Raw genomic sequence first — 19,834 nt, 5'->3', positions numbered from 1 at the left:
ACCGTACTTTCCCTCTGTGAATTGGGTCCCCAGAGCAGAATGTGCGAGAATGTAGGCGTCATGGTAGCTCCCAGGATACTTCGCTACAAGATTTAGAATCCGAAGGTGCGCATCGCAGACCACTTGCACATTCATGGAATGGAAGTGCTTGTGATTCCGGAACGCACTCTCTTCTTCCGACTTGGGGGTAAACGCAATTTGAGTGCAGTCGATAGCACCCAACACGTTCGGCATCCCCGCAATACCCATGAACCCACTGCGGATCTGTTGCAGCTCAGCTGGATCCGTAGGATAGACGATGTACTTCCTCATGCGCTTCATCATGGCCTTCAACACCTGTGACAGATGCAGTGAAACGGAGGCCTGCGTCATACCTGCAACGACACTCACGGGGTTTTGAAAACTTCCGGTACCAAAAAAATTTAAGGTACCGAGAAGTTTAGTCAATCCTGGCACAGCATGATGGCGATTAGCCTGGGGATCTAGGTCACAGCGCAGATCTTCATAGAGGAACAAGATTGCCTGTGAGCTCAGCCGGTAGGTTCGGACAACATCTTGCTCACACATGCCAAACAGAGTTGTCCGTGTGCAAATGAAACGTCCTGGCCTACCGATGGCACAGTGCTCTGCCTGCATGGAATACAACAGAGGCAAACACATGAAATTAATAGATTAATTAATAGAAATTAATAGATGAACACAAATATAAATCCTTTAACAACACATACACATACATGGACATGCAACACAGTGGACTCTGGTGTACAGTTTTACTGGCAGCACATAAACATTATTTAATAATACATACATGGATCTGCAACACTGTATTCTCACGTTTATATTCTTAATCAGCTATGCGTTCTTATTTTAGCTTCTACTACAGCTTTATTCTAGACGCAGGAGGAAGGTTCCGTAGAGGCTCCCTATAGGCATCCGTAGAGGCGTCCACGTCTCCACTGGACCCGGAGCCTCAGGATGCCTAACGGACGCTCATCTCTCCGGTGCCCGTAGAGGCGTCCATCTCTCCGGCATCCGTAGAGGCATCCATGTCTCCGCTGGACCCGGAGCCTCACAAAGCCTAACGGACGCCCATCTCTCTGGCGTCCGTAGAGGCATCCATCTCTCCGGCGTCCATAGAGGCGTCCATGTCTCCGCTGGACCTGGAGCCTCAGGACGCCTAATGGACTCCCATCTCTCCGGCGTCCGTACAGGCATCCATGTCTCTGCTGGACCGCGTCCATCTCCGGAGCCTCTGAGACACCCACAGATGTGGATGGATGGTACAGTCGAACCGAAACATATCACATACCTCCTCCGGTCTTGCTGCTGGGTTCTCCGGTTGGATGGGTTCTCCTTGCTGCTGGGCTCCCCAGTTTGCCTCTCCAATCTGCCAAGCATTTCGAGCATGTCTCACTCTGCTTCTCAACCGAATGAAAAATAGCGCCAGAGCAATAATATACATGTTGTCCATGGCATTGTCTGGTACGAAGCTGACTGAACACCACACTAATGCCAGGGTCAGGGTAGGCGGTAAATATGCAGGTTAAAGACGCGGCAAATAAGCTGGTTAAAAGGGAGACAATCTGGGCGCACGTTACTGTATTGGAGGGAATACCTAAATCGATCATTAACGCTCTCCTCCTGGGTCTCCCCACCTCCACCACCAGACCACTACAGATGCTCCAGAACGCGGCTGCCAGAATCCTGACCAACTCCAGCCGAGTAGCTCATATCACTCCCATCCTCCGGAACCTTCACTGGCTTCCAATAAACTACAGAATTCTACACAAGTCTCTCACTATAATCCATAAATCCATCCACAAACAGCTACAGCTTGACCTTCAGACCCCTTTCAAACTTCACACCTCCACTAGACCCATCAGAGAAGCATACAAAGGAACCCTGCAAGTCCCCTCAACAAAAGCCACACTTCACTTAGCCACTAAAGAACGGGCATTCTCAACAGCGGGACCTGCCATATGGAATGCCATGCCCTCGGACCTCAGACTAGAACCCTGCCTCCTAACATTTCGGAAAAAACTCAAGACCTTCAAAAACTCCCATAACCTTCAGAAACTCCAAAATGCCACCTAGTCATACCTAGTCATACTCAAGCAGTTCAGCATCCGCTGCCAGTCTAGTTGCTATTTACCTTATCTACCCTTTGTATCCAGCTACCTCAGCCTCCCAAGTTCTACCCTCCTTGTTTAATGTAACTTTGCTTCTCATAAAATGGTTTGTTTAAAGTTGTTTACCCCCTTGTTCTGTGTAAACCGATGTGATATGATACTTTTCATGAATGTTGGTATAGAAAAGAGTTAAATAAATAATAAAATAAATAAAACATGTCATATACATGCGGCGGGCGGAGAGGGATATGCGCCCATTTAGGCAAGCAGTAAGGACGCGTAAAACCGGATACTGAATCGCGGGTTTGCATTACGCGTCCAAATTGTGCGTCCAAAGCGGGTTAGAAACAGGGTAACCTCGGCCACGCTTTACTGTATCGGCCTGATTGGGCCCTATTTAACTAAACATTTTTCCTATAGACACAAAATGGGAAAAAAAAATTGGTAAATGTGCCCCTTAGATCTCTAAATTTTGGTCTCAATGAGGTCCATATTCAAAAGCCCAGTGAGTAACAAAGTTACCCATATATTAAGTAGAACATACTAGGTAAAAATGCAGCTGAATGTACCTGGATAAAGTAACTCAGATAAAGTTATCTGGGTAGCTTTAGGACTGGTGTTTGCATTGACCAGACCAATCAACTAATTTTAGCCAGACAGTGCTGAACATTAATGCTATTTGACTAAAGTATAATCCCACCCCAGGAATGCCTCCAGCTCCACCTTATTATGTATGAGTAAATTCTGTGCAGGCAATGGTTTGCTCAGACAAAATATACCTGTTTAGCAGGGGATACCTTCAACCCTGCAGGTTTGTCCAGCAGACCTCCAAAGTTAGCTGAACAAATCTTTTGAATATTAACCACCGTGTTTCTAAATTTTAGATCCTGATTGCAGTAGTGAATAATGAATTGAAGTGTAAGCATTTAGTTTATTTTATGAAGGATTATGATTTTTCTATTGAATGCATGCTACCTTTGATTTCTTTTGGTAGATGGATGGATGGAGCTTTCCTGGATCTCAATGGGGAAAGCATGGAAGCTGAGGTAGATGAATTCTTCAGAGAAATCTATAAGATGCTGAAATTCTTCCAGCAGAAGCAGAAGAAAATAGATCAAGAAAAACAGAAAGCTGTACGCCATAGAAGTTTGACAGGAGTGAAAGAAGATGAAGAAGAAGAAAAAAAGGAAAATCAAATGATTAACATTTCCACATTAATAATGGAGCAGATTAAGGAGTTTAGGGTAAAGTATATTATTATTATTGTGATTTGTATGGTTCACACCAAATGTACATGTTATGATCTGTAGGTATGAGGGCCTTGGGCCGAGGTGAGAGATGGTATCACCCACGGGGAGGAGCCCAGTGAGTGTCTCCTTCGGTAGGCGTGGTCTCAGTGATGTCAGACACAGCTGTGGAATAGAGTCCTTATTATAAGGTAGAAAAGGCACAGCCCGCGGAGCAGGGGGTACAGGAGAAAGAGACAGGTCTGAGAAGGGGAATACCCAAAGAGAATAGCTCAGACGTAGGTATCCAGTGATGGTCCTCGGAGCGGGATATCCCACAGCAGTAGATCCTCTGTAATGTGGAAAATGTTCTAGCTTGTCCAGGGTGACCTGCGAGCAGAGAATCGTGTGCCCATCTGAGGAGCTTCCTCTGGAGTGGTCGAGGGACCACAGTCTTCCCAGCCGGGACTATCTGAGTTGCAGAGAGGAGCACTCTCGTAGGGTCAATGATGTGGCATGGCGTATCAGGAACGTCTTCTGTAGTAAATGAATGGGAGAGTGCATCGGCTCGAGTATTTTTATCGGCTGGCCGGTATCGCAAGAGGAAATTGAATCGGGTGAAAAATAATGACCAGCAGGCCTGTCTGTGGTTCAGGCGTTGAGCACGATGTAAGTACTCAAGGTTCTCACAGGACAAGCAGGATGGTAGTCCTCACATATGGGTGACATCACAGGATGGAGCCCAATCACGGAACACTTATGTCAAAGTTTCCAGGACTTTGACTGGCCCCCTACTGGGCATGCCCAGCATGGCACTAACCCTGCAGCCAGCAGGGGTCCCCCTTCAGTCTTATTTTATTTATTTATTTATTTAACAGTTTTTCTATACCGACATTAAAATACACATCATGTCGGTTTACATGACAACAAGAGGTGGAAATTACAAATAACAGGGAGGGGGAGGGAACTGAGGATAACTAGGGGTCGAAGAGGACCCCAAAACAAAAAGAAGAAGGAGAGAAACGAGAGGAACCGTAACGTCTATGTAAAGTCTTCTTTTTTCCGCGCAGCAGTAGCCGCGTGGTTAAGGAGCTCTGCAGAGATTCCTGACAGGAATTTTCCTCACGGAATTACTAAAAGTTAATTTGCCCCACAGGGGTCCCTCCTTTAACTTTTTCAAGCTGCGGTACTCCGGTAAGTTCTTACCCGTTTTTTCATCGATTACCGTCGAGTTTGGCCCTGCGACCTACTGGCCGTCGACCGTACCGCGGCTCAATTTATTCCATGGCATTGGGGTTCTGTCGGTGCCCGGACTGTAATCGCACCATGTCCATCACAGACACCCATAAAGTCTGTGTAATGTGTCTTGGACGATAGCATGATGTCTTGACCTGCACCAAATGTGCCCTAATGACACCAAAAGGTCGCAAGGCCAGAATGGAGAAGATGGAACTTCTCTTCCAAACCCCGAATTGCGTTGACATCGTCAGAACCGGCTCCGTCAACTTCGCCCCAGCATCGACCACCGCCCGGTGACCGTCCGGCGTCGACGACATCTCGGCCTTCGATACCCTCTACTCCCCCTTAGGACCAAGGGGATCGTAGAGACAAACATCGCCATCGACATCGAAGATCTCGGACCATCGAGGGAGTGAAATCATCGACCTCGCCATCTTCCGAGCCGCTGTCGAAGAAACCCCGTCCAGAAAAGGCACCGACCTTTTCGGCGACCGGGTCACCGAGGCAACCCTCACCTGACAGGGTATCGGGAGCCGCGACTCCACCTTTAACGATGGTCCCTCCGGCTATGCCTCTGCCTCCTTCTGTTCCGGAGCCGGGGCTGCTTGCTCCAGGTCTCCGAGAAGAACTGATGGTTCAGGAGGCCATTGACAAGGCGATGCAACGACTCCAGGTTCCTCCGGCACCGACACTGGTACCGATTGTGGAACCGACCACCAACCCGATTCCGGCAGCGTTGGCACCGCTGCTCTCCAGGATGGAAGCGCTCATTGCCGCTTTTCCACCGATGGACCCCGGGTCACCGATGGCTCCGGTGCCCTCCCCGCTTACTTTGTCATCAGGAGGAGAAACACCGTTCTGCATCCCTCCATCGGGAGTTCTGCCTCAGCCATCGATGCCAATACATTCCTCGCCACCGATCCAACCATCAGTGCCGATACGCCCGTCGGCACCATCGAGCCATCCATTGATGCCCTCGATGCCTGCGCCGGTGCCTTCGATGCCTTCATCAGTGCCTCCAATTATTCCTTCGACTCCTTCGGAGCCTAGACCAGGACCCTCGGGTATCCCACCAGAGGGGCAGGTGCTCCTAGAGGGGCAGGTTCTGATCCCTATGATACCTGGACTGATGATTCCTCCCCAAACACCGATGATTTGCCTTCACCACCTTCACCCATTGAAAGTAGAAAGCGTTCTCCTACAGAGGACCTTTCCTTTATAAATTTTGTGAAGGAAATGTCTGAATTGGTTCCCTTCCAATTACAGACTGAACAGGATGATATACATCAGATGATGGAATTGCTTCAATTCCTGGAAGCTCCCAAGGAAATAACTTCCATCCCTATCCACCAGGTTTTTCTGGATCTCCTCAAGAAGAACTGGGAACATCCTGGCTCCATTGCTCCAGTTCACAGAAAAGCTGACACTACCTGTTTGGTGCAGTCAGCTCCAGGTTTTCAAAAACCTCAACTGGATCACCAATCTGTAGTGGTAGAATCCGCACAGAAAAGAGCAAAAAGATCAAAGCCACACACTTCTTTTCCTCCTGGCAAGGAACAGAAGTTTCTAGATGCCATTGGTCACCGTGTCTTCCAAGGATCAATGCTTATCTCCCAAATTGCCGATTATCAGCTCTATATGACCCAATTTAATAGGGTCATTTTTAAGCAGATACAAGATTTAACAGACTCCCTGCCTCAGCAATTTCAAGAACAACTCCAAACCCTAATACATAAAGAGTTTGAGGCAGGCAAGCATGAGATCAGATCATCCTATGATATCTTCGAAACTGCTACCAGAGTATCTGCAGCAGCTGTTTCGGCAAGGAGATTGGCCTGGCTCAAGTCTTCCGACCTTCGCCCTGAGGTACAAGACAGGTTATCTGACCTACCCTGTGTAGGAGATAATTTGTTTGGAGAACAGATTCAATGGACAGTGGCGGAACTTAAGGACCATCATTAGACTCTCAGACAGCTCTCTCTGATACCTTCTTACTCTTCAAAACAGCCCTTCCGAAAGGACTCTAAAAAGTCATTTTTCTGCCCAAAGAAGTCCTACCCACCACCAGCTAGATCCTGTTCCACGAGACCTTTTCAAAAAGCCCAGTCTCGTCAGACACGGAAACAAAAACCACAAGCAGCTCCTCAACCAGGTCCTGCTTCAGGTTTTTGACTTCTACCTAGAGAGCAGCAGCCAGCTTCCATTGCTTCACATACCAGTTGGAGGTCGATTGTACCACTTCAACAGCATATGGCACTCAGTCACCTCAGACCAATGGGTACTGGCGATAACTGCTCAAGGTTACCATCTGAACTTTCTCTCTGTGCTACCGGACTCCCCACCTCTACTGACGTGGAGTACATCCAATCACTCCATCCTGCTGGATCAGGAGGACTCCCTCCTTCTCCAGTCCAAGGCAATAGAACCCGTACCCTACTCTCAGCACGGCCTAGGATTCTATTCCCGGTACTTTGTAATCCCCAAAAAATCGAGGGCCCCTAGGTCCTATCCTAGACCTAGGGGCCCTCAAAAAGTACCTCCAGCGAGAAAAGTTCAAGATGGTAACCTTAGGCTCGCTTCTTCCTCTTCTACAAAGAGGAGATTGGCTCTGCTCTCTCGACCTCCAGGGCACATACACTCACATTGAGATAACGCCGTCTCATCGCAAATACCTGAGATTTCTAGTAGGCCCCAAGCACCACCAGTACTGAGTGCTTCCATTCGGCCTAGCGTCTGCGCCACAAGTCTTCACGAAATGCCTCGTAGTGATTGCAGCCTTCCTAAGGACTCAGGTTGTTCACGTCTACCGCTATCTAGACGATTGGTTAATCAAGGCTCCCACTCAGCAAGCTGCTCTGTCGTCCCTCAATCTAACCTTACACGCTCTAATTTCATTAGGATTTCTCGTCAATTATGACAAATCCTCTTTAGTTCCATCTCAGACCTTGTCGTTCATTGGAGCAGACTTGGACACCTTGCAGGCAAAGGCTTTTCTACCTCGACAGCGAGCTCTCACTCTCGTGTCTCTTGCACACCAGCTGCAGTTTCAGCACTCCGCGACTGCATGCCACTTTCTCATCCTCCTGGGACACATGGTGTCCTCAGTGCAAGTCACACCAATGGCCCGTAGAGTCACACCAATGTGACCGTAGAGTCCACTGCATGAGAGTCATGCAGTGGACTCTACGGTCACAATGGACTCAAAGCATTCAGTCCCTGTCGACCATTGTCCACGTAACCGACTCACTTCGTTAGTCTCTTGCCTGGTGGAGAAATCAGAACAATCTCCTCCAAGGCTTGCCCTTACAGACTCCAGACCCTCACTTTACTCTCACCACCGATGCTTCCAACCTCGGCTGGGGAGTCCATGTGGCCAATCTGCAGACACAAGGATCTTGATCTCCAGAGGAAGCCAAACACCAAATAAATTTCCTGGAGCTTCGAGCAATCAGATATGCTCTCAGGGTATTTCAGGATCGCCTTTCAAATCAAGTTATCCTGATCCAGACGGACAACCAGTGGCCATGTGGTACATCAACAAACAGGGAGGCACGGGCTCCTTCCTTCTGTGTCAGGAAACTGCACGGATACGGGCGGAAGCTCTCCCCATTTGATGTACCTCAGGGCCACCTGGTTGCCGGGAGTGGACAATGTGTTGGCAGAAAAGCTGAGTCTCATCTTTCAACCGCACGAGTGGTCTCTCAACCCCTCAGTAGCGAATTCCATCTTCCAAAATTGGGGATATCCTCAAATAGACCTCTTTGCGTCTGCCCAAACCGCAAAGTAGAGAACTTCTGCTCTATCATTTGCAGCAAACACACTCAACCCAGAGACGCATTCTCCCTCTTGTGGGCAACCGGTTTACTGTATGCATTTCTTCCACTTCCTCTTCTCTCGAAGACTCTCGTGAAGTTACATCAGGATAAGGGAACCATGATCCTGATAGCACCTCACTGGCCACGTCATGTGGTTTCCAATACTTCAGGATCTCTCCATTCGCAGGCACATTCCCTTGGGAAAGGACCCGCTTGTGATCACTCAAAACGATGGGTGCCTCCGCCACACCAATCTTCAAGCCTTGTCCCTGACGGCATGGATTTTGAAAGGTTAATCCTTCAGCCACTCAACCTTTCTGAACCAGTTTCCCGTGTCTTGATTGCTTCACGGAAGCCTTCCATGAGAAAATTGTACTCTTACAAATGGAAAAGGTTTACGTCATGGTGCTCTTCTCAGTCCCTTGACCCCTTTACCTGTCCAATCAGGAAGTTTTTGGACTATCTCTGGCTCTTATCAGAGTCAGGTCTAAAAACTTCTTCCATCATAATGCTTGTCAGTGTGGTAGCTGCCTTCCATAAAGGTGTCGGGGATGTTCCTATATCAGTACAACCCCTTGTAACACGTTTTCTGAAAGGCTTGCTTCACCTCAAGCCTCCACTGTGTCCTCCGGCCCCTTCTTGCGACCTTAACCTGGTTTTAGGTCGGCTCATGAAACCACCATTCGAGCCTCTTCACTCCTGTTACCTTCGATATCTCACATGGAAAGTGATTTTCCTTTTGGCAATCACTTCCGCTCGCAGAGTTAGTGAATTACAGGCCCCAGTTACCTATCCGCCTTACACTAAACGTCTGCAGGACTGGGAAGTACTCCGCACTCATCCTAAATTTTTACCTAAGGTAGTTTCGGATTTTCATCTAAGTCAATCCATAATACTACCTACATTTTTTCCCAGGCCCCATTCCAATCCAGGACAACAGGCTCTGCATACCCTTGACTGTAAACGGGCTCTAGCGTTCTACCTAGACCGTACAGCTGCCCACAGGGAAAGCACTCGATTGTTTGTCTCTTTCCATCCTAACAAGTTAGGGAAGCCTGTGGGTAAGCAGACTCTCTCCTCCTGGTTGGCGGACTGCATATCCTTTTGCTATCAGCAAGCAGGCATTCCATTTCAAGACCGTGTTAAAGCACACTCTGTGAGGGCCATGGCGACTTCAGTAGCACACCTACGATCGGTGCCACTTCCTGACATTTGTAGGGCTGCCACCTGGAGTTCTCTCCACACCTTTGCAGCCCACTATTGTTTGGACAAAGCCGGAAGACAAGATTCCATCTTCGGCCAGTCTGTCCTTCGTAACCTGTTTACAACGTGACATACCAACACCCTTCCGCCTGCCCATTAGGGTTTAGGATGCCCTCGACCAAATTTTATCCCAGTCCTAGTACTTTGCACACCTGGGTCCATTTGGTACATTTCTTGGACATCCTCAGCTCGGTACTCACCCATATGTGAGGACTGCCATCCTGCTTGTCCTGTGAGAAAGCAAATGTTGCTTACCTGTAACAGGTGTTCTCACAGGAGAGCAGGATGTTAGTCCTCACGAAACCTGCCCGCCGCCCCGCGGTGTTGGGTTCGTGACTTTTTCTTATTTCGGCACTGCCTGTAGCTTTTAAACAAGACTGAAGGGGGACCCCCTGCTGGCTGCAGGGTTAGTGCCATGCTGGGCATGCCCAGCAGGGTCCAGTCAAAGTTCTGGAAACTTTGACAAAAGTGTTCCGTGATTGGGCTCCATCCTGTGATATCACCCATATGTGAGGACTAACATCCTGCTGTCCTGTGAGAACATCTGTTACAGGTAAGCAACATTTGCTTTCTTGTGATTGGCGTAAACCATGATTTGGTGTTGCGCTCCCTTGAACCATGGGCGCCATTCTTCGAAGGCCAATTTAATCGCCAGCAATTCCTTGTCCCCTATTCCATAATTACGCTCCGCAGGGGAGAAGTGTTGAGAGAAGAATGAGCAGGGGTGCAAGGTGTGATGGCTGAGTGTTGGCTGAGGACAGCAGCCAATGTCTGAAGTGTCCACCTCAACGATGAAGGGTCATCGAGGATCCGGGTGGCGTAAACACGGCTCTTGTAGAAACGCTTTCTTGAGCTCTTGAAAAGCGGTCACGGCTTCAGGAGATCATTGAGAGGGATTGGCTCCTTTTTGGGTCATGGCTGTGAGTGGTGCTGTCAGTGTTGAGTAATGGTGGATGAACGACCTGCAGTAGTTAGTGAAACCCAAGAATCTTTGCAGTGCCTTAAGACCTGTGGGTTTCGGCCAATCCTGAATACTCTTGGTCTTCTGTGGATCCATTTGAAACCCTTGGCTGGAGACCACATAGCCTAAGAAAGGAACAGACTCCTGATGAAATAAGCATTTTTCCAGTTTGGCATATAATTGGTTGTCCCTCAATCTCTGTAAGACGCGGGCTATGTCAGAATGATGGATCTGAAGGTCTTGCGAGAAAACCAGAATATCATCCAGGTATACCACTACACGGTTGTAAAGCATGTCCCTGAAGATTTCGTTCATCATGTTTTGAAATACTGCCGAGGCGTTGCAGAGGCCAAACGGCTTACTAAATATTCAAAATGGCCATCGTGGGTATTAAATGCGGTTTTCCATTCATCACCCCGGCATATCCTGACCACATTATATGCTCCTCTGAGATCCAATTTCGTGAATATTTTGGCCTCTTGGAGTCTGTCGAACAGCTCGGAGATTAATGGCAATGGGTAGCGATCCTTCAAGGTGATCTCATTCAGGCCACGGTAATCTATGCACAGTCGAAGGGAACAGTCCTTCTTCCCTACAAAAAAGAACCTGGCTCCAGTGGGAGATTTAGAAGGCCGGATGAAGCCTTTCGCCAAATTCTCTTGTATGTATGTATGTATTTATTTATTGATTTAAAAGTGTTTATATACCATTTTTACAAATGAAAATTTTATCAAAACGGTTCACAAAGATAATATAAAAATAAAAAATAAGTTAGAAAATAAATTTTAAAAAAGAATAAAAATTACACAAAATCGGTATAATAAACAATGAAAGTAAAACAAATTTTATAAAAATTAAAAGGAGTCTTAAAAGAGAAAGAAAAACTTGTGCCATCAATTACCCTAAGAATAGGGGAAGAAAAGTTGGTGGGGGTGGGGGTGGGGTGGGGAGATGAATAAATGTCTAGAAAATGGGGGGGGGGGGGGGGTGAATAAATTTGTAGTGTTATGAAGAGATAATCACAGAGGAAGGAAAAATACTAAAAGCGAGGGGGAAGGAAGGGTTGCATAATTATTGCTGTGTGTTTGATGGAATATTGAACGCTAATTGAAACAGATGTGTTTTCAGAGATTTTTTGAAATGCAGTGGATTTGATAATAGACGGAGTGGATTCGGTAATGAATTCCAGAAGGAAGGTCCTGCCACTGAGAACACTCTTCTGGTGATGTCTAGTCTTGCTAGTCGTGGTGATGGAATGTCTAATAAATTTTGTGTTAGAGATCTTAAATGTCGAACGGGTTTGTAAATACGGAGCATAGAACAGAGCCAGGTAGAAGAAGAATTGTTTATTAAGCCATGAATAATAGTGAGTACTTTTTTCTGTATCCTGAATTTTATGGGTAGCCAATGAAGGTATTGCAAAGTCGGTGTGATGTGTTTTCGAATAGAGATGCCGGATAAGATGCGAGCTGTGCTGTTTTGAACTAATTGTAGAGAATGAATTGTGTAATCAGGTAAGCCTAGGTAAAGGGCATTGCTATAGTCCAGTCCAGAGAAAATTAGTGACTGTAAAATAGTTCGGAAATCGTGATGAAAAAGTAAAGGGTGGAGACGTTTTAAGAGTTGTACTCCGACATTGCTTTGGTCTCCGTCAGAGAAAGTGGGTACACCCTTCCTTTGGGAGGTTCAGTGTTGGGTTATAAGTTTATGGCGCAATCAAAAGAACAATGAGGTGGTAGTGTGACTACCGCCTTTTTGGAGAATACATCGCTAAAAGAGGAGTACTGCCGGGGAAGACCCGGGAGAGAAGTGGTAGTCGTCAGACAAGGCATAGGAGTTACACTCTCTAAGCATCTCCCATGGCAGCATTTGCCCCATTGAGACAACTGCAAGGTAGTCCAATCAAATTGTGGTGTGTGCGTTTGTAACCATGGCAGTCTAAGACCAAAAAAGAAATGGTCTCTGTGTATAGAGAACCTGTGTGCAGTTGAATTAGTGTAGTGGAGAAGGTAACTTCGCCTGGTAATGGCTCACCGTGAATTGAAGATAGGAGCAAGGGTGTAGGTGCCCAAACGGTGGGGATTCGTAGGTGTTCCACAAATTGTCTGAGTATAAAGTTCCCTCCGGCCCTGGAGTCGACCAGAGCTAAGGTATGAAACTCTAAGGCGTCAGAGTTAATGGAGACAGGTAGTGTTAGTGGAGGATCTGGCATGGTCAGGCCTAGGAGGAGTCCTCCGGTGGTTCCTAGGCCTGGGAGTTTCCCAGACAGAGAAGACAGGAGGGTCCCGCGTGTCCATGCTGACCACGATACATGCAAAGATCTGATCTCTGCCGATGATGCCTTTCTTTCACGGAGAGATGACTGCGACCCATTTGCATGGGTTCTTCTTCTTTTCCGCCAAGCCTTCTCAGATACCCATGACACACAATAGTCGACAGAACTTCCTTTAGGAGCAATGGATTTCCATTTTACCCCTAAGCCCAGAATAAGAGCCTCCTGACTGCTCTGTTTATACTAATAATTTCTCCGCTATCTCTAGCCTTTCCTTCCTTCCAGCAGTCTATGCCTCCAAGTTTAATTTCCCTGTTAAATGTAACTTTGCTTTTTCATGTTCAACCTTTTGTTTTGGTTACTGTTCTTGGTTCAGTTCCCCTATTCGATGTGAACCGACCTGATATGGTCTCTACCATGAAGGTCGGTATAGAAAAGTATTAAATTAAATTAAATTATTCTTCGGTGTTTAGTGAAGGAGTCGTTGGGACAGGAGGTATAGAGCGAATGCGTAGTGCACTTGATGAAATCCTCTTGAATCCTCTAGCCTCATGTGATTGTTCACACAGACGACGATCTATGCGACCGGCTAGGTCAATCAGGGAATCCAGTGCCTCAGATAGTTCACGTGCTGCTAATTCGTCTTTGATGCGCAAACTTAGTCTCTCCAGGAATATGGCATACAGACAGCCCAGGTCCCAGAGTAATTTGGAGGAAACAGTTCTAAATTCAATGACATATTCAGTCAGTGACCGGACTCCTTGTTGCAGATGCAGGAGTGCAGGTCCTGCGAGCGGGGTCATCAAATACAGAGCGAAACAGGGCACGAAAGTCTGGCAGGTCGTTCAGGATTGGATCCATACGTTCCCAAAGGGGTGATGCCCAAGTTAGGGCTTTTATCCCAGGACAAGCAGGATGCTAGTCCTCACATATGGGTGACGTCAGTAACGGAGCCCTAGCGCGGGAAAACTTTTGTCAAAGTTTCTAGAAACTTTTGACTGGCCCTGTGAGGCCACTGAGCATTCCCAGCATGCTATGATATTCTCTGCCACAGGTGTCTCACTTCAGTCTTCGTTTTTTCTCACCGCTGCTGGATAGCAGCACGGACACCGGAGCCCCCTGAGAGTACTCTCAGTTTTTCTATAATAACATAGTTGTTTTTCACAAATTCTCCCTCACGGGATCTCACTTCTCTCACCTCACCGGCTGGTGTAGTAACTTAGCGTTACTTTTTGAATAAACGCTATTTCATTTTTCATTCATCGACGGCCATCGATGACACCATGGCGTCGGGGTTTAAAAAATGCCCGACTTGCAATCGAACAATGTCGGTTACCAATCCGCACTTAGAGTGCGTTCGATGTTTGGGTGATCAGCACGATATTTCATCGTGTGAAAAATGCCAAGAAATGACACCCAAAGGACGAAAACTGCGCCAAGAAAAGATCCAGCAACTCTTCAGCTTGCAGTTAATTCCCTCTCCATCCACTTCCAAGAAGTCCTCATCAGTAGATGCTCCTCAAAACGTTTTATTAAAAAAGCGCCGATTGGAGTATTCGGAAGGAAAATCCTCGCCTACGCCATCGACATCATCGATCCACTCAGTGGTAGAGGTAAGGCCCAAACATAAACATCGCCACCGACATGCCTCGGCCTCACCTTCGACACCTATCCGTGAGGAACCGATTGAAAAGCGGCCTAAACGTACCGATACTTCGATGCCTGATAGGCCTACCAAGGCAGATACACCGCAAACAGCATCGTCTCCACCTACACCGCTGTCTGCTCCGATGCCGCAGAACTTAACCGCATTTATAAAGGAAGCAGTTCTACAGGCTATAAAGGAAAGTTTACTGGTGCCTGCACCGATGCCGGCAACATCGCCGATGCCGGTGACATCTGACTTGTCTAAGACGTCACCGATGCCGGCACAGCTAGTGCCGATGACTGAGTTACCGATTCCGGGTACAAGCCCGATGCCGGGCACCGTCCCGATGCCGGTTACAGTCTCAGTGCCGGCCACCATCCCGATGCCAGTCACCGTCTCGGTGCCAACCACCATCCAGTTCACAAGCAGTGCAACGGATTCTTTCATGAAACCAGGATCCTTTCTGATACCAAGGGATATATCGATGCAGCGTACAACAGCTTTGTCATCGATATCTACATCGAGGCCTTCTATCTCTTCCAGTATGGCATCGTTGATACCCTCGAATCAGATTCAGACATCTAAGATGATGCGTACCGGATTTTTCTCGATGCCATTGATTCCGGATCCAACCTCCACGATGCCATCGATGCCACAGACAACATTGTCGATGCCAGGTCCTTCTGGGGATACAGTATCAGCTGAATCGGCCTTTTATTCAGCAATCCATAAAAAATACCAAGATTTACTGGATTCCTTATCGGCAAATCCAGTAGAAGAGGACTCTTCTCCTCCAGAACCCATTCCAGGACCATCTGGGGTGGCTCTTCCTTCTGCTCCTGGGAAAACACGACCACACACTCCAGATTACGACACATGGAGTGATTCACAGTCAGACACTTCTGAAACTTTTATGTCTGACCCCTCTCCACCACACCCAAGAAAGCAGTCCCCACCAGAGGACCTTACCTTTTTTACAAGATATGGTTGACTCTATCCCTTTCAAGTTAGAGTCTGAGCAGGACCTATGTCATCAGACCCTTGAGATATTGCAATTTGTTGATCCTCCCAAACAAATTATGGCAATACCTATACATGATGTTCTCCTTCAGCTTTAACATAGAATGTGGGAACATCCATGTTCAGTTCTTCCCATCAATAAAAGAATGAACTCAACATACTTAGTCCAATCTGCACCAGGATATCAAAAATCTCAATTACCACATACTTCAGTGGTGGTTGAATCCGCACAGAAGAAAGCAAAGAGAACAAGAGTGCATTCTTCTAATCCTCCTGGGAAAGACAACCGTTTTCTGGATAATCTAGGTCGTAAGGTATTCCAGGGTGCTATGCTAAATTCCAGAATAGCAGCTTATCAGCTATATATCACCCAATACCAACGAAACCTCTGGAAGCAGATGGAGGATTTCATCCCATCTCTCCCCCAAGAATACAGAGAGTCAGCACAAAACCTCGTCCACAAGGCTTTTGAAGCTGGAAAACATGAGGTACAAGCTGCATACGATTCTTATGAAACATCATCCAGAATTGCAGCTTCAGGGATAAGTGCCAGAAGGTGGGCCTGGCTTAAGGCATCAGACCTTAGGCCAGAGGTCCAAGAGAAATTGGTGGACCTCCCATGCGCAGAAGACAATTTATTTGGTACAAAAGTCCAAGAAGCAGTCTCCCAACTGAAAGAACATAATGAGACCTTAAGACAGCTCTCCTCCTTACCTCATGAATTGACTTCCCATGCTGTTCGTCGAACCCAAAGGAGGGAAATGAGGAAACCCTATTATCGTAAAAAACAATTCTCCCCTCCTGCAAACAGGCCTAGACAATCAAGGCCTCAGCACAGACCTCAGCCTCATCAGCAGAGAGCGCCCAGGGCCCAGCCTGCTACTCAAACAGGTCCTGCGGCGGGCTTTTGAAGGTATCTCCAGAGAACTCAGCCACTCACAAAATCCTCGACCAGAACTCCCTGTAGGAGGCAGATTATCCAAATTTTACAACACTTGGATAACATTAATAACAGATCAGTGGGTTCTGTCCATAATATCTCGAGGATATCAACTCAACTTCCTCTCAATTCTAATAGATTTTCCACCAAGTCGCATTTATCCCAACGAAACTCACATTTCTCAACTTCAAATAGAATTATCCACCCTTCTGAGATCCAGGGCTATAGAACCGGTGCCCTGGTCTCAGCAGGGGAGAGGATTCTACTCCCGATATTTTCTCATTCCAAAGAAAACAGGAGGCCTATGTCCCATCCTAGACCTCAGAAATCTCAACAAATTTCTGAAGAAGGAAAAGTTCAGGATGGTTTCTCTAGGCCCATGCTTCCACTTCTCCAAAAAGAGGATTGGCTCTGTTCTCTGGTTCTCCAAGACGCTTACGCTCACATCCCAATATTTCCTCCTCACCGCAAATATCTGCGCTTCATGATGGGTCATCGACACTTCCAATACAGAGTACTGCCATTCGGACTAGCCTCTGCTCCCAGAGTATTCACAAAATGTCTAGCAGTAATATCAGCACACTTGCACAAGCAAGGTGTCCATGTCTTCCCATATGTAGACGACTGGCTCATCAGAAGTCAATCTCAACAAGGAGCGAGCAATAACTTCTCTCAACCAGACAATTGCTCTACTTCACTCCACAGGTTTTCTCATCAATTATCAAAAATCCCACCTCATACCGTCTCCTCTGCTCCAATTCATAGGAGCAGAACTGGACACCACACTTGCAAAAGCCTTTCTACCCAAAGATCGAGCAGAAACACTATCCTTGCTAGCAAAATCGATCTACTCAAACACACAAGCAACAGCTCATCAGTTTCTAACCTTACTAGGCCACATGGCCTCCATGTCACTCCTATGGCAAGGCTAGCCATGAGAGTAACCCAATGGACATTACGCTCACAATGGATCCAAGCCATTCAACCACTCCATTCTCCAATTCAAGTGACTCACCAACTACGTTCATCCCTAAGATGGTGGATGAACAAACACAATTTGCGAAAGGGCCTACCCTTTCAACAATCAGTTCCACAGATAACATTAACTACAGATGCATCCACCTTGGGTTGGGGAGTTCACATAGACACCTTCCAGACCCAAGGTACTTGGACAAAACTCGAGGCAACATTTCAAATCAATTTCTTGGAGCTTCGAGCTATTCGTTATGCGCTGCATGCGTTCAAGGACTGCCTTTCACACAAGACTGTTCTTATCCAGACGGACAACACAGTAGCCATGTGGTACATAAACAAACAGGGAGGTACGGGCTCGTATCTCCTGTGTCAAGAAGCTGCACAGATTTGGGCCTGGGCCTTCACACATTCAATGTTTCTCCGGGCCACTTATCTGGCAGGCATCCAAAATGTACTAGTGGATCGACTCAGTCGTCAATTCCATCCACACGAATGGTCCCTGGATCCCTCAGTAGCGACCAGAATTTTTCAACGTTGGGGTCAACCAACAATAGACCTCTCTGCATCACATCTGAATCACAAAGTGGACAAGTTCTGTTCTCTACACAAACACAAGAATCAACCAGCCAAGGACGCCTTTGCTTGCCCTTGGAACTCAGGCCTTCTCTATGCGTATCCTCCAATACCACTCATAACCAAAACTCTTGTGAAACTGCAACAGGACAAGGGGTCCATGATACTCATAGCCCCATATTGGCCTCAACAAGTATGGTTTCTCACACTTCTAGACCTCTCAGTCAGGGATCCAATACATCTGGGAGTAGCTCCCAATCTCATCACTCAGGATCAGGGTCGCTTGCGCCATCCCAACCTCCAATCCCTATCCCTGACAGCATGGATGTTGAAAGCTTGATTTTACAACTACTCAATCTTTCCACCCATATATCTCAAGTACTTATAGCTTCACGTAAACCTTCCACACGAAAGAACTACGCATCTAAATGGAAGAGATTCACCTTGTGGTGCAAGCAAAACAAAATCGATCCTTTCACTTGCACTACTACTTCTCTACTAGACTACTTATATCATCTTTCAAACTCTGGCCTCGAGACTTCGTCCGTAAGGGTACATTTAAGTGCAATCTCTTCTTACCATAACAAGATGGGAGATGCACCAATTTCCACACAACCTCTTGTCAGCAGGTTTATGAGAGGTTTAAGTCAACTCAAACCACCGATTCGTCCTCCAGTCACAGAATGGGACTTGAATCTGGTATTAACAAGACTCATGCGTTCTCCTTTCGAACCCATAGACTCCTGTGATCTTAAATTTCTCACATGGAAAACTATCTTCCTCATAGCCATTACTTCAGCTAGAAGAGTTAGTGAATTGCAAGCACTCGTCACGTATCCACCTTATACAAAGCTCCTACATGACAGAGTGGTTCTCCGTACACATCCAAAATTCCTTCCCAAGGTAGTCACAGAATTCCACTTGAACCAATCCATAGTTTTACCCACATTCTTTCCAAGGCCTCACTCCCATCCGGGAGAAGCAGCCCTACATACCTTAGACTGTAAGCGTGCGTTATCCTTTTACTTGCACCGCACCTCAACAGACAGAAAATCATCTCAACTTTTTGTGTCCTTTGACCCAAGCAAACCGGGTAAAGCAGTGGGTAAACATACTCTATCCAACTGGTTAGCAGATTGCATACAGTTTTGCTACGAAAGAGCAGGCCTTCCTCTGCAAGGACGAGTGAAAGCACACTCAGTACGAGCAATGTCAACCTCAGTTGCCCAGTATTGTTCAGTACCTATTCTCGACATATGTAAAGCAGCAACATGGACTTCTCTTCACACATTTGCAGCTCATTACTGTTTGGACAAGCAAGGATGACAAGATTCAGCCTATGGACAATCTGTCTTAAAGAACTTGTTTCCCGTTTAATCCCAACTCCTTCTACACCCAATCTGCTGTGATCTTCGGCTGACTCATTTTCAACAACAATACTTCATTTTTGCTTCACTATAAAATGACTCAGCTTCTAGCTTGCTAATCACCCATATGTGAGGACTAGCATCCTGCTTGTCCTGGGATAAAGCAAAATTGCTTACCTTGTAATAGGTGTTATCCCAGGACAGCAGGATGTAGTCCTCACGAAACCCACCTGCCACTCCACGGAGTTGGGTCACATACCTTTTTTTTATTTTATTTTTGCTACATACGAGACTGAAATGAGACACCTGTGGCAGAGAATATCATAGCATGCTGGGCATGCTCAGTGGCCTCACAGGGCCAGTCAAAAGTTTCTAGAAAGTTTGACAGAAGTTTTCCCGCGCTAGG

General features: G+C 46.9%; 1 protein-coding gene across 1 annotated transcript in view; it reads left to right on the top strand.

Moving 5' to 3' along the window:
* Nucleotides 1–19,834, top strand: part of DNAH12 (dynein axonemal heavy chain 12) — a 1,160,754-nt gene that overhangs the window by 377,408 nt on the left and 763,512 nt on the right. Inside the window, 1 exon segment of the mRNA XM_029600929.1 lies at nucleotides 3,124–3,373. Coding sequence (XP_029456789.1) covers nucleotides 3,124–3,373 — 250 coding nt within the window.

Source organism: Rhinatrema bivittatum, chromosome 4, assembly GCF_901001135.1.
Source record: "Rhinatrema bivittatum chromosome 4, aRhiBiv1.1, whole genome shotgun sequence".
Taxonomy (NCBI): domain Eukaryota; kingdom Metazoa; phylum Chordata; class Amphibia; order Gymnophiona; family Rhinatrematidae; genus Rhinatrema; species Rhinatrema bivittatum.
The sequence above is the reverse complement of the archived record's forward strand: the minus strand, read 5'-3'. Positions and strand labels throughout refer to the sequence as shown.